Source organism: Balaenoptera musculus, chromosome 7 (assembly GCF_009873245.2).
Source record: "Balaenoptera musculus isolate JJ_BM4_2016_0621 chromosome 7, mBalMus1.pri.v3, whole genome shotgun sequence".
Classification (NCBI taxonomy): Eukaryota; Metazoa; Chordata; class Mammalia; order Artiodactyla; family Balaenopteridae; genus Balaenoptera; species Balaenoptera musculus.
Window position 1 is genome coordinate 40,064,855 of NC_045791.1, and position 14,854 is coordinate 40,079,708.

At 37.4% G+C, this 14,854-nt stretch overlaps 1 protein-coding gene across 1 annotated transcript in view; it reads right to left on the reverse strand.

Annotated features, from left to right (window-relative positions):
* ACVR1C (activin A receptor type 1C) overlaps positions 1-14,854 on the reverse strand; it is a 90,583-nt gene that overhangs the window by 36,170 nt on the left and 39,559 nt on the right. The window contains exon 2 of the mRNA XM_036858068.1: positions 2,344-2,574. Coding sequence (XP_036713963.1) covers positions 2,344-2,574 — 231 coding nt within the window. The remainder of the gene's footprint in view (positions 1-2,343; positions 2,575-14,854) is intronic.

Consider the following 14,854-nt stretch of genomic DNA (forward strand, 5'->3'; position numbering starts at 1 on the left):
AAAACTATTTGGGAGATTAGGTTTATAAATTAAACATATAGATATTATATGACCATTCAATTCCACTCTTAGGTATTTTCTCAAGAGAAAGGTAACATATCTCCAAAGACTTGTACTCAATTGTTCACCGCAGCTTTGTTAATAACAGCCCCAAAATGAAAACAACCTGAATACCCATTGTGGATGAAAGCGTAAAAAGAACAAAACATACAGTGGGATATTACCCAGCAGTAAAAAGGAAACAAGCTGCTGACATACCCAACTTCATGAATAAATCTCAAAAACATGCTGAGTGAAAGAAGCCAAGTGCAAAATTATATCTTCCATAGGACTCCTTTTATGTGAAACTCCAGTAAAAATTAATCTACAGCTATTAGAAAATAGATCAGTTTCCTGGCCCTGGTGAAAGTGGCGATTGAGAACATTTTGAGGTAATGGAAATGTTGTGGCAGTTACATAAATGTATGTGCCAAGACACATCAAACTGTACACTTAAGATGTGTGCATTTCATTATATCTAAATTATACCTCAATAAAATTGATTTTTTAAAAAGAAAGTCTAGTTCCCAAGTGGACTTGAAGGTAGAACATAGGCATCTCAGTAGTTAGGCAGAGTTTAGAGTTGGGCTGGGAAGGACCCATATCCTAGCTGCGCTAAGCACCTTTAATTTGCCCAACTGCGTGTGAACCATTTTGTCCTCCAAGACCTTTTGTTGCAGTCAAAGTGCTGTCTTGTACACATACTGACTGGCAGAACATGGTCTTATGGATAATTTTTATTGAGAAGACACATTAAAGAGCTCATTGCCACAGCCTAACATGGAGACTTTCCTTCCCCTCCTTAATCTTTTGGATCTTGGTCATGGGAAGACCAGCATCAAATATAGGGGACCTTCATTTTAGGGTTCTCTGGTCCACCAAAACCAGGGGAGGAGATATAAGGAAAGAAAAATTCTGGTATCAGAATAGATACCAGATCACTATCAAACCAAGGAAGTCTATGGAATCTCAGACAAAATAACTGTGGTCTAAAATCTAAGACTCCTAGTACCTTTGGGGGATGAAATACGCCAAGTATGACTTCTGAGGTTGTAACATAGGATAATGCTTCAGAGTAGTGTTTCCCAAAGAATGGGACAAGTATTAGGGGTGGTTCATGAAATGATTTTTAAGGGTTCTTGAGATTAATTGGAGTGGTAAACCAACATGATACTAAATAACATTGAATCACACAAGAATTTCTCCTCTAGTTCTCTTAGTTTTTCTGATTATGTATCAAAAGGACTCATTTCATGTTAGTATGTCTTTAACACCACTGTCTTCTCTTTTAAACAAAAAGAAAATACAAAATACCTAACTGTAATGCAGTCAGTACATTTGTTTGTTTATTTACTTAGTTACCTTTTATTTATGGCAAGTAAACTGGTTTTTCATTTGTAGAAGTAATGTCAAGTTTTTGCATAAAGTAAATGTTCTCCAGTAAAAAAGGGGGAGAGCAGTTAATTTATTAAAAATAATAATAATAATAGGTTAAAAATACTATAGTAGAATATGGTGATATACGAACATCTGAGATTGGATAACAGTACATGTAAATGTTCATTTGTGAGGAAGAATATGTATTTCTGTATAGATATTAACATACTAAAGAAAATCTACAAGCAGGACATTTTCATGTCATAAATTAGTTTTTAATTTGAATTACTTGCCTCTTACTAGCCCCCAAAATTTCAGACTCCAGATTATTGATAAAAGGCCAGATTAAGATTTTTGTACCTTGTAAATTAGGATAAAACTCCATGAAATTGGGGGAAAGGCAAGAATATATTTGCACAATAATGAAGGGTCAAATTCCATTCTATCTGTCTTTCTGTTAATGAATGCTCTCACTTGAGTGTGGGCAAAGAAGATATGCAGAAGTTACCCATGAAAAAAAGATTCTGTCTCCATAAAAGTTGGCAATCTACTATTTTTGTTTTCCTCTTTTTTCTCTTCTTTTTTCTTGGTATACATTTTAATTTCTTTCCTTTAAGAGACTCCATAAAAATTTATATTTTACTTTAGGTTCATTAATCACTTCAAAAAATACAACTCATGTGTACAGATTTCTTCAGAATTGTTATGCTGTTGTCAATGTTTTGACAGTCTTGTGCAATTTTTAAAAAATCAACCTCAACTAGGCTCTAGAGAATTTTACCAAAAAAAAAAAAAAAAAGGGAGAGAGAGAACTGTAAAACAGATTTTCTTATTTAAAGAAACATAAAACAGTTTGATTTCTATCATGTGTATATAACTTTCCAAGAGTACAATTAAATTTGGCATGAACAAAGATAAACCCTTTACCTGTTGGAAGGTGCAGAGTTATGTTGTTGCAAAAATCTGTGAAGCAGCATTCCGTTTTGGTAACATTGTTGGAACTATGACAGAAGACTTGCGCATTTAGTTCTGGGAGAGAGACGCAGGACTTGATCACCTGTTCCTTTCCGTTGGTTAACATAACGGAAGCCCAACATGCTCCTTCTGTTTGGCAGGTAAAGTTTGAAGAGTCACACAAAAGACAAACACACTTCAAACCTGGAAAAGGTAAGGCAAAAAGCTTTAGGAAGCTATAATGCATATTTATTTCATAATACTTGAATAGAGAAATTCAATCTTTATGAAGACTGAGAGAGGGTTTAAATAGTACTAGATAGAAACACATGCTAAAGCTGTTACTCCCTCTCGGCAATGTGTTTTATCAAAAGGGTTGCCCAATCATCGTTTACTATTGCTTATATTTTTACAAGCAATTTCTTCAGTTGCTACTATATTTTGAAACAATTTTCTCATCCATGGTGTAAATCCCTCCTTTTTAAGCTCAACCAGCTCATTCCTAAATCAATAGCTCCTATGAAATTCTAGGATACAGTAACACAGCAACCTAGGGGCGCTGTCGAGCATCACTTGTAGAACATAAGTGTTGTTACAGGAGCTGAGTAACTGAACAGTCCAGTGTATTCTGTTCATTTACAATTTCTCCTTTAAACTGTTAAGTGAATGTGCTAAACACAAACCAAACCATAGATATTTACAGCTTTAAAAAATAGTGTGACTCTTCACATTTATATTCTGTGACTCTTTAACATTATTGTATCGTCACAGTTACCTTTAAGGCATTGATGAGCCATTATACTTCCCCCTCTTCACTAAAGAATACATCTCAGAATGAGAGTCATTTGAACATAGACCATGACCTTCGGGCAATTTTCTTTAATGAACACATCTATTCAGTAGAGCAAAACACATCAATCGTAGAATTTAATATATTTGCATCAATAAAACTTTCAAAAATTAGACTTTGCTAAATTAATCTGTTTCCTTCTCAAGTTTTCTCAGCATTCCCTACTTAATAAACACACACACACATATACACACACAACCCACGTTAACTCACATGTTCAAAGTGGTAGAGTACTTCTGTTCTGACGTTAAATACCTGTCATCACGTCAACCACTGGAATAGTCCAGTGGTTGTGAGTAATTTATTCAAATTTTATTTAAATTATTTTTAAATAGAACAATGCTGAATAAGCCGTTTGTATCATTACTTTAATGAAGGTTTTGTTAAATCGTAACAGCACCCTGCAATTTCTGAATGTCCAACGTTTTTCCATGCAATCATTTTTTTCTCAAATTAAAGTCTTTAAATTGCTAATTACTCAAATTGGAGCTGATTTTATACCTGTAAAATATTTGATACATAAATGGCCATTTTTATATTCAACTTCAAATACCAATGTAAGCAATATAGATAATATTCCTATATAACTGCATGTGTAAGAAAGAACAAACCACATATTGATCAATAGAAATTATCTCTTCTTTTGATAATTGTTCTTGAACAGTAAAATACCATCCCTACAAACATTTTTATTACTACATGCTAAGGGACTTACAATCATGAAATAAAATACCATTTTTTTTATCAACATTGGATCAACCATAATAGCTTACTCTTCTATTTATTCTAGTGGTTTTCAATATAAATAAATATAATCTTTTGTTGATATTAATGTGCTATGGTAGAACCTAATAATGTAGACTGATTGGGACTCAGTAGAGCTAGATATGTAAAATCTAAGTGATTTGGAAATGTTTTAAGTCACTCTCCTTGCATAAAAGAGAGCTCATATAATAAAGATCCATCCACCCAGGCATCTTCTGACAGTGGAATCTCCCTCTCTCTAGCATCTTCTGATTCAAATCTGACCAAAGCCTTCAAATCCTGGTAATAATCTTGGCTATTACTTGGCTCCTCTGTGTTTCCACACCCTTATATGAAAGGTGAGATATACCTCCTCACGGTGTCATTACGGAGAATAAAATAGTTAATCTACATAAAGTCCTAAGAATAATTCCTGGTTCATAGGAATTACTATGTAAATATTAGTGACTCTGTCTTCTTTTACTGGAGGAGTTAAAGCTGGTGGTCCTATGAAACAATCAAAATACATTTGTAATCCATAAAGAAAGACTGAATGAACTAATGTGCACAGACCATTTAAAAAGCATAACAAAGAGTGCTTTTCCTACGTTTTCCTCTAAGAGTTTTACAGTGTCCAGTCTTAAATTTAGGTCTTTAATCCATTTTGAGCTTATTTTTGTGTATGGTGTTAGCTAGTGTTCTAATTTCATTCTTTTATATGCAGCTGTCCAGTTTTCCCAGCGCCACTTATTGAAGAGGCTGTCCTTTCTCCATTGTATATTCTTGCTTCCTTTGTCATAAATTAGGTGACCATATGTGTGTGGGTTTATCTCTGGGCTTAAAACTCTTGGAGGAAAACATAGGAAAAACACTCTTTGACATAAACCACAGCAAGATCTTTTTTGACCCACCTCCTAGAGGAATGAAAATAGAAACAAAAAGAAACAAATGGGACCTAATGAAACTTAAAAGCTTTTGCACAGCAAAGGAAACCATAAACAAGATGAAAAGACAACCCTCAGAATGGGAGAAAATATTTGCAAATGAAGCAATGGACAAAGGATTAATCTCCAAAATATACAAACAGCTCATGGAGCTCAATATCAAAAAAACAAACAACCCAATTAAAAAATGGGCAGAAGACCTAAATAGACATTTCACCAAAGAAGACATACAGTTGGCCAAGAGGCACATGGAAAGATCCTCAATATCACTAACTGTTAGAGAAATGCAAATCAAAACTACAATTAGGTACCATCTCACACCGGTCAGAATGGCCATCAACAAAAAATCTACAAACAATAAATGCTGGAGAGGGTGTGGAGAAAAGGGAACCCTCTTGCACTGTTGGTGGGAATGTAAATTGATACAGCCACTATGGAGAACAGTATGGAGGTTCCTTAGAAAACTAAAAATAGAACTACCATATGACCCAGCAATCCCACTACTGGGCATATACCCTGAGTAAACCATAATTCAAAAGGACACATGAACCCGATGTTCATTGCAGCACTATTTACAATAGCCAGGACATGGAAACAACCTAAATGTCCAATGACAGACGAATGGATAAAGAAGATGTGGTACATATATACAATGGAATATTACTCAGCCATAAGAAGGAACGAAATTGGGTCATTTGTAGAGATGTGGATGGACCTAGAGTTTGTCATACAGTGAAGTAAGCCAGAAAGAGAAAAACAAATACCAGATATTAATGCATATATGTGGAATCTAGAAAAATGGTACAAATGAACCTATTTGCAGGGTGGGAATAGAGACGTAGACTTAGAGAATGGACATGTGGACACAGTGGGGGAAGGGGAGGGTGGGACGAATTGGGAGATTAGGATTGACATATATACACTACCATACATAAAACAGATAGCTAACAGGAACATGCTATAAAGAACAGGAAGCTCAGCTTGGTGCTCTGTGACGACCTAGATGGGTGGGATGGGCAAGGTGGTCGGAGGGAGGTCCAAGAGGGAGGGGATATAGGTATACATATAGCTGATTCACTTCATAGTACAGCAGAAACTGACACAACATTGCAAAGCAATTATACTCCAATAAAGAATAAAAATAAAAATAAAAAATAAAAAGCATAACAAAGAAATGCATCTCTTTCTGCACGGCTGAGTGAGTTGAATGCTCTTATTCTTTTAATGGTCCAGGCTAGATCCCCAGTGGTCACAAAGAAAGGTGGTCTTGTGTAGGACAGATAAAGATTTCAGGAAAAGACCAAGTTTCCAGACCTGGCTCTGTCACTCACTTGTTGATTGACTTTGGAGAAGCTATTTAACCTTACAGGGCTTCAGTGCCTTCCTCTGAAAAATGGGAAATTAACCAGGAGAGGGGCAGTGGGTCTAGAAATCCTGAAGTCTCATAGAGTGTCAGCATTTTACAATTTTATAAATTTACAACTTACGGAAATTTACAATTACAAAATATGGAAAACTCTTTTACAATTAAAAAACCTACCCCACTGTGGTTATTCTTCAATCTCATATTTTAAGGGGCTGAAGTTGGGAAGAATAACTCTCCTGACACATAGTCTCAAACCATTTGTTACTAGACTATTCATCAGAGTCTCCTTGAATTTTCTATTTCCATGAGAAGCCTAGCCTGGAAATCAAGGCAAGTAACTAAGGGATATGGGTCCAATGAGAGGAGACAACCATAAAGCACTCAATAACTAAACATATGTTAGTTTCATGTGTGCTTATCGTTGAGTATAATTCCCAGTGCAACCGTGGGAATTATTTGCCACTCTCTCCATTTTACAGATAATGAAATGAGGCTCAAAAAGATCAAGTGACTGAATTTATGTGGTAGTCATCAGACTACTCAAACAATGCTGTCTCTACCCTACCAAAGCTGATATTAAAAAAAAAAAAAAAAGATGGGTACAGAAACCACCCTCCCACCTCACCAGTTTCTAGTAATGGTGAATAAAATATAACTTATTATAAAATTTATATTTTATATACAAGAAAATATTTTATTTTTAGAATAAAATTTAATTCTAATACAGCAAAAAGAAATGAATAATTACTTAACAATGGACAATTGATATTTTGATCTTTATTGTCCTAATTATCTTTTTAAACAAATTCTACCTACATATTTTCTGAGGAGACAAGTGGTCAAATAAAAGTCAATATCCTGTGCCTTACATCTAGCATAAATAACCTTACCTTTCAGTTTGTTTAAGTTTTGTATCAAGTGTAAGTTTCTAAGTACATAATCTGATAATTTCTCTTGAAAGTATTACTAGCTCCTTATAAAAGTGATTACCTAGTAGTTCTTATCAAGGAATAACGTGGATTCTCACTGAATGTTTAACAGGCTATAAAAATCTCCTTCAATTTAAAGTAAAAGGTACCAATCAGAAGAATAATACAGACCAAAGTGATACAGTTAAGACATAGTAAGTGACACATTTACTTTAAATCTTGCATGATGGAAAACATTGACAAAACTGAGAATTTGTTGATGATAATGGCTTCAAACAATTGCTAAATGTCCTCATTTATTCCAAGTCAATTGGCTGTACTGTAGCACTGACAGAGAACAAACAGCAAGCTAAAACGAACCTAAGATGTATATCTAATACACAACCTACAAACATATTCAGTCTTGCACGTAGTGGATTGGTGGGAAATGAAAAATGCAAGACTGAACATAGATCCCTAGTGTTACCAATTAAAACACAGGTTGCCATTAGAGATGAGACATGCATTCATATTTTGTTTTTTTTAAAAATTATGTTATTGAGTCAATTACACTGGAATATTCTATGACAGGATAAAACTGGTTGTTAGCAGACAACAGGTCAGACTTACATTTCTTTATTTTATACTTTTCAATTATACTGTACTTGAGTCATATGGAAAGGGATAGCAAATGAAGTTGAAGAAGGAGGTAATTACCCGTAATAAGGAGGTCTATTAGATTTTCCCCACAAGGAAGATTGCACTTTTCTGTGTCTCCTCCTACCCTTTTAATTATCCTCTTCTTCCCCCTTTTTGCCAATTAGTCTATAAAAGCCAAGACATCTGTTACCCACAAGACATCTGTTACCCATATGAAAGCAAAGGATGTGCATATTTCTAATCAACCAGAAAATAAATGTTCATCCATATTTACATGTGGTGGCAAGCACACCCTGGTGTCTAGAAATGTAAAGACCATAAGACTACAAAAAAGAACCAAATGTATCACTTGTGTTTGTGTGCTATTCTTACTAATATTTGGTTGGGAAATATTAGTTGTTTTGAATTAGATACTATTTTCAATAAACTGGTTTCCTACATTCGGGGGCTATATGTTAAAACATTTATTGGCCAGTGCCTTACATAAATTTCTGACACATACCTTTTCCTCTTTTCCAGAAATTAGTTGATTCAATTTCCCTAATTTGGGAGCAGGACATAAAATGCAAAATATTTTTTTAATTCAGAAAACTGTCTCAGGTTTGACCTGCTGCCTTTCATCATTTGCAGACTTCCGAGTTAAAAAAGAACAACTCAAGCTCATCAGTGTGCTGAATATGAAAAGGACAGCAACAGGAAAGGAGCCAGAACAACTGGCACTACTGTCTGTGAAGTTAAGTTAGACAGGGCAATGGAAACTCTTTGACCCTTTCTATTCCTTTTCAAAATTTTATTTTCTTGTCATATGGTCATTTCAAAACATTTTCCTTTCTTAATGGTAAGGAAAAATAGAATAGAAAAAGAAAGTAGCTTTAATAAAATATGGGCAGAGGACCTTCAAGATGGCAGAGGAGTAAGATGTGCAGATCACCTTCCTCCCCACAAATACATCAAAAACACATCTACATGTGGAACAACTCTTACAGAACACCTATTGAATGCTGGCAGAAGACCTCAGACCTCCCCAAAGACAAGAAACTCCCCACGTACCTGGGTAGGGCAAAAGAAAAAAAGGAAAAACAGAGACAAAAGAATAGGGATGGAACCTGCACCTCTGGGAGGGAGCTGTGAAGGAGGAAAAGTTTCCACACACTAGGAAGCCCCTTCACTGGTGGAGACGGGCTGGGGCGGGGTGGGAGGAACCTTCAGAATGGAGGAGAGTGCAGCAACAGGGGTGCAGAGGGCAAAGCAGACAGATTCCCTCACAGAGGATCGGTGCCAACCAGCACTCATCAGCCTGAGACGCTTGTCTGCTCACCCACCGGGGAGGGTGGGGGCTGGGAGCTGAGGTTCCGGCTTTGGAGGTCAGATCCCAGGGAGAGGTTGGGATCTCTGGGGTCGGCTGCGTGAACACAACCTGAAGGGGGCTAGTGTGCCACAGCTAGCTGGGAGGGAGTCAGGGAAGAAGTCTGGAACTGCCTAAGAGTCAAGAGACCATTGTTTTGGAGTGCGTGAGGAGAGGGGATTCAGAGCACTGTCTAAAAGAGCTCCAGAGATGGGCACGAGCCACGGCTATCAGTGCGGACACCAGAGACGGGCATAAAACGCTAAGGCTGCTGCTGCAGCCACCAAGAATCCTGTGTGCAAGCACAGGTCACTATCCACACCTCCCCTCCCAGGAGCCTGTGCAGCCCGCCACTGCCAGGGTCTCGTGATCCAGGGAGAACTTCCCCGGGAGAACACACGGCACACCTCAGGCTGTTGCAAGGTCACGCTGGCCTCTGCTGCTGCAGGCTCGCCCCACATTCCGCACCCCTCCCTCCCCCGGGCCTGAGTGAGCCAGAGCCCCCGAATCAGACACTCCTTTAACCCCCTCCTGTCTGGGTGAAGAACAGATGCCATCAGGCGACCTACATGCAGAGGCAGGGCCAGATCCAAAGCTGAACCCCGGGAGCTGTGCGAACAAAGAAGAGAAAGGGAAATTTCTCCCAGCAGCCTCAGGAGCAGCAGATTAAATCTCCACAATCGACTTGTTGTACCCTGCAACTGTGGAATATCTGAATAGACAATGAATCATCCCAAAATTGAGGCGGTGGACTCTGGGATCAACTGTAGACTTGGGGTTTGCTTTCTGCACCTAATTTGTTTCTGGTTTTATGTTTATCTTAGTTAAGTATTTAGAGCTTATTATCATTGATAGGTTTGTTTATTGATTTGGTTGCTCTCTTCCTTTCTTTTTATATATATATATTTTTTTCTTTTCCTTTTTCTCTTTCTGTGACTGTGTATGTGTATGCTTCTTTGTGTGATTTTGTCTGTATAAGGTTGCTTTTACCATTTGTCCTAGGGTTCTGTTGGTCTGTTTTTCTTTTTAGTATTGTTTTTAGCACTTGTTATCATTGGTGGATTTGTTTATTGGTTTGGTTGCTGTCTTCTTTTTTTTTAATTTTTTTTTAAATTTTAATAACTTTATGTATTTACTTTTCTTTCTTTCTTTCTTTTCTACCTTTTATTCTGAGCCGTGTGGCTGACAGGGTCTTCATGCTCCGGCCGGGTGTCAGGCCTGAGCCCATGAGGTGAGAGAGCTGAGTTCAGGACATTGGTCCACCAGAGACCTCTGGACCCCATGTTATATCAATTAGCAAGAGCTCTCACAGAGATCCCCGTCTCAATGCTAAGACCCAGATCCACTCAATGACCAGCAAGCTACAGTGCTGGACACCCCATGACAAACAACTAGCAAGACAGGAATACAACCCCACTCATTAGCAGAGAGGCTGCCTAAAATCATAGTAAGTTCCCAGACATCCAAAAACACACCACCAGGTGCAGTCCTGCCCACCAGAAAGACAAGATCTGGCCTCATCCACCAGAACACAGGCACCAGTACCCTCCACCAGGAAGCCTACACAAAACACTGAACCAAACTTAGCCACTGGGGGCAGACACCAAAAACAATGGGAACTGTGAACCTGCAGCCTGTGAAAAGGAGACCCCAAACACAGTAAGTAAAGCAAAATGAGAAGACAGAGAAATACACAGTACATGAAGGAGCAAGGGGTAAATTCACCAGACCAAACAAATGAAGAGGAAATAGGCTGTCTACCTGAAAAAGAATTCAGAGTACTGATAGTAAAGATGATCCAAAAGCTTGGAAATAGAATGGAGAAAATACAAGAAACGTTTAACAAGGACCAAGAAGAACTAAAGAGCAAACAAACAATTATGAACAACACAATAAATGAAATTAAAAATTCTCTAGAAGAAATCAATAGCAGAATAACTGAGGCAGAAGAACGGATAAGTGACCTAGAAGATAAAATAGTGGAAATAACTACCAAAGAGAAGAATAAAGAAAAAAGAAAGAAAGGAATGAGGACAGTCTCAGAGACCTCTGGGACAACATTAAACTCACCAATATTCGAATTATAGGGGTCCCAGAAGAGGAAGAGAAAAAGAAAGAGTCTGAGAAAATATGTGAGGAGATTATATTGAAAGCTTCCCTAATATGGGAAAGGAAATGGTCAATCAAGTCCAGGAAGTGCAGAGAGTCCCATACAGGATAAACACAAGGAGAAACATGCCAAGACACATATTAATCAAACTATCAAAAATTAGATACAAAGAAAAAATATTAAAAGCAGCAAGTGAAAAGGAACAAATAACATACAAGGGAATCTCCATGAGGCTAACAGCTGATCTTCCAGCAGAAACTCTGCAAGCCAGAAGGGACTGGCAGGACATATTTAAAGTGATGAAGGGGAGGGGCTTCCCTGGTGGCGCAGTGGTTGAGAATCCGCCTGCCAATGCAGGGGACACGGGTTCGAGCCCTGGTCTGGGAAGATCCCACATGCCGCGGAGCAACTAGGCCCGTGAGCCACAATTACTGAGCCTGCGCGTCTGGAGCCTGTGCTCCGCAACAAGAGAGGCCGCGATAGTGAGAGGCCTGCGCACCGCGATGAAGAGTGGCCCCCACTTGCCGCAACTAGAGAAAGCCCTCACACAGAAACGAAGACACAACACAGCCATAAATAAATAAATAAAATTAAAAAAAAAAAAAAAAAAAAGTGATGAAGGGGAAAAACCTACAACCAAGATTACTCTACCCAGCAAGGATCTCATTCAGATTCGACAGAGAAATTAAAACCTTTACAGACAAGCAAAAGCTAAGGGAATTCAGCACCAACAAACCAGCTTTGCAACAAATGCTAAAGGAACTTCTCTAGGCAGGAACACAAGAGACTTACAAAAACAAACCCAAAATAATTAAGAAAATGGTAATAGGAACATACATATTGATAATTACCTTAAATGTAAATGGATTAAATGCTCCAACCAAAAGACATAGACTGGCTGAATGGATACAAAAACAAGACCGGTACATATGCTGTCTACAAGAGACCCACTTCAGACCTAGGGACACATACACACTGAAAGTGAGGGGATGGAAAAAGGTATTCCATGCAATTGGAAATCAAAAGAAAGCTGGAGTAGCAATTCTCATATCAGACAAAATAGACTTTAAAATAAAGACTATTACAAGAGACAAAGAAGGACACTGCATAATGATCAAGGGATCAATCCAAGAAGAACATATAACAATTGTAAATGTTTATGCACCCAAAAAAGGAGCACCTCAATACATAAGGCAAATGCTAACAGCCATAAAAGGGGAAATTGACAGTAACACAATCATAGTAGGGGACTTTAACACCCCACTTTCACAAATGGACAGACCGTCCAAATTGAAAATAAATAAGGAAACACAAGCTTTAAATGACACATTAAACAAGATGGACTTACTTCATATTTATAGGACAGTCCATCCAAAAAAAAACAGAATACACTTTCTTCTCAAGTGCTCATGGAACATTCTCCAGGAGAGACCATATCTTGGGTCACAAATCAAGCCTTGGTTAATTTAAGAAAATTGAAATCATATCAAGTATCTTTTCCAACCACAACTCTATGAGACTAGATATCAATTACAGGAAAAGAATCTGCAAAAAATACAAACACATGGAGGCTAAACAATACACTACTTATTAACCAAGAGATCACTGAAGAAATAGAAGAGGAAATCAAAAAATACCTAGAAACAAATGACAATGAAAACACGACAACCCAAAACCTATGGGATGCAGCAAAAACAGTTCTAAGAGGGAAGTTTATAGCAATACAATCTTACCTCAAGAAACAAGAAACATCTCAAATAAACAACCTAACCTTACACCTAAAGCAATTAGAGAAAGAAGAACAAAAAAACCCCAAAGTTAGCAGAAGGAAAGAAATCATAAATATCAGGTCAGAAATAAATGAAAAAGAAATGAAGGAAACAATAGCAAAGATCAATAAAACTAAAAGCTGGTTCTCTGAGAAGATAAACAAAATTGATAAACCATTAGCCAGACTCATCAAGAAAAAAAGGGAGAAGACTCAAATCAATAGAATTAGAAATGAAAAAGGAGAAGTAACAACTGACACTGCAGAAATACAAAGGATAATGAGAGATTATTACAAGCAACTATATGCCAATAAAATGGACAATGTGGAAGAAATGGATAAATTCTTAGAAAGCACAACCTTCCAAGGCTGAACCAGGAAGAAATGGAAAATATAAACAGGCCAATCACAAACACTGAAATTGAGACTGTGATTAAAAACCTTCCAATAAACAAAAGCCCAGGACCAGATGGCTTCACAGGAAAATTCTATCAAACGGTTAGAGAAGAGCTAACACCTATCCTTCTCAAACTCTTCTACAATATAGCAGAGGAAGTAACACTCCCAAACTCATTCTACGAGGCCACCATCACCCTGATACCAAAACCAGACAAAGATGTCACAGAAAAAGAAAACTACAGGCCAATATCACTGATGAACATAGATGCAAAAATCCTCAACAAAAAGGTAGCAAACAGAATCCAACAGCACATTAAAAGGATCATACACCTTGTTCAAGTGGAGTTTATCCCAGGAATGCAAGGATTTTTCAATATATGCAAGTCAGTCAATGTGATACACCATATTAACAAACTGAAGGAGAAAAACCACATGATCATCTCAGTAGATGCAGAAAAAGATTTTGACAAAATTCAACACCCATTTATGATAAAAACCCTCTGGAAAGGGGGTTTACCTCAACATAATAAAGACCATGTTGACAAACCCACAGCCAACATCGTTCTCAATGGTGAAAAACTGAAACCATTTCCACTATGATCAGGAACAAGACAAGGTTGCCCACTCTCACCACTATTATTCAACATAGTTTTGGAAGTGTTAGCCACAGTAAACAAAGAAGAAAAAGAAATAAAAGGAATCCAAATTGGAAGTGAAGAAGTAAAACTGTCATTGTTTGCAGATGACATGATACTATACAAAGAGAATCCTAAAGATGCTACCAGAAAACCATTAGAGCTAAACAATGAATTTGGTAAAGTAGCAGGATACAAAATTAATGCACAGAAATCTCTTGCATTCCTATACACTAATGATGAAAAATCTGAAAGAGAAATTAAGGAAACACTCCCATTTACCACTGCAACAAAAAGAATAAAAGACCTAGGAATAAACCTACCTAAGGAGACAAAAAACCTGTATGCAGAAAACTATAAGACACTGATGAAAGAAATTAAAGATGATACAAACAGATGGAGAGATATACCACATTCTTGGATTGGAAGAATCAACGTTGTGAAAATGACTATACTACCCAAAGCAATCTACAGATTCAATGCAATCCCTATCAAACTACCACTGGCATTTTTCAGAGAACTAGAACAAAAAAATTCACAATTTGTATGGAAACACAAAAGACCCCGAATAGTCAAAGCAATCTTGAGAAAGAAAAACGGAGCTGGAGGAATCAGATTCCTGGACTTCAGACTATACTACAAAGCTACAGTAATCAAGACAGTATGGTATTGGCACAAAAGCAGAAATATAGATCAGTGGAACAGGGTAGAAAGCTCAGAGATAAACCCACACACATATGTTCACCTTATCTTTG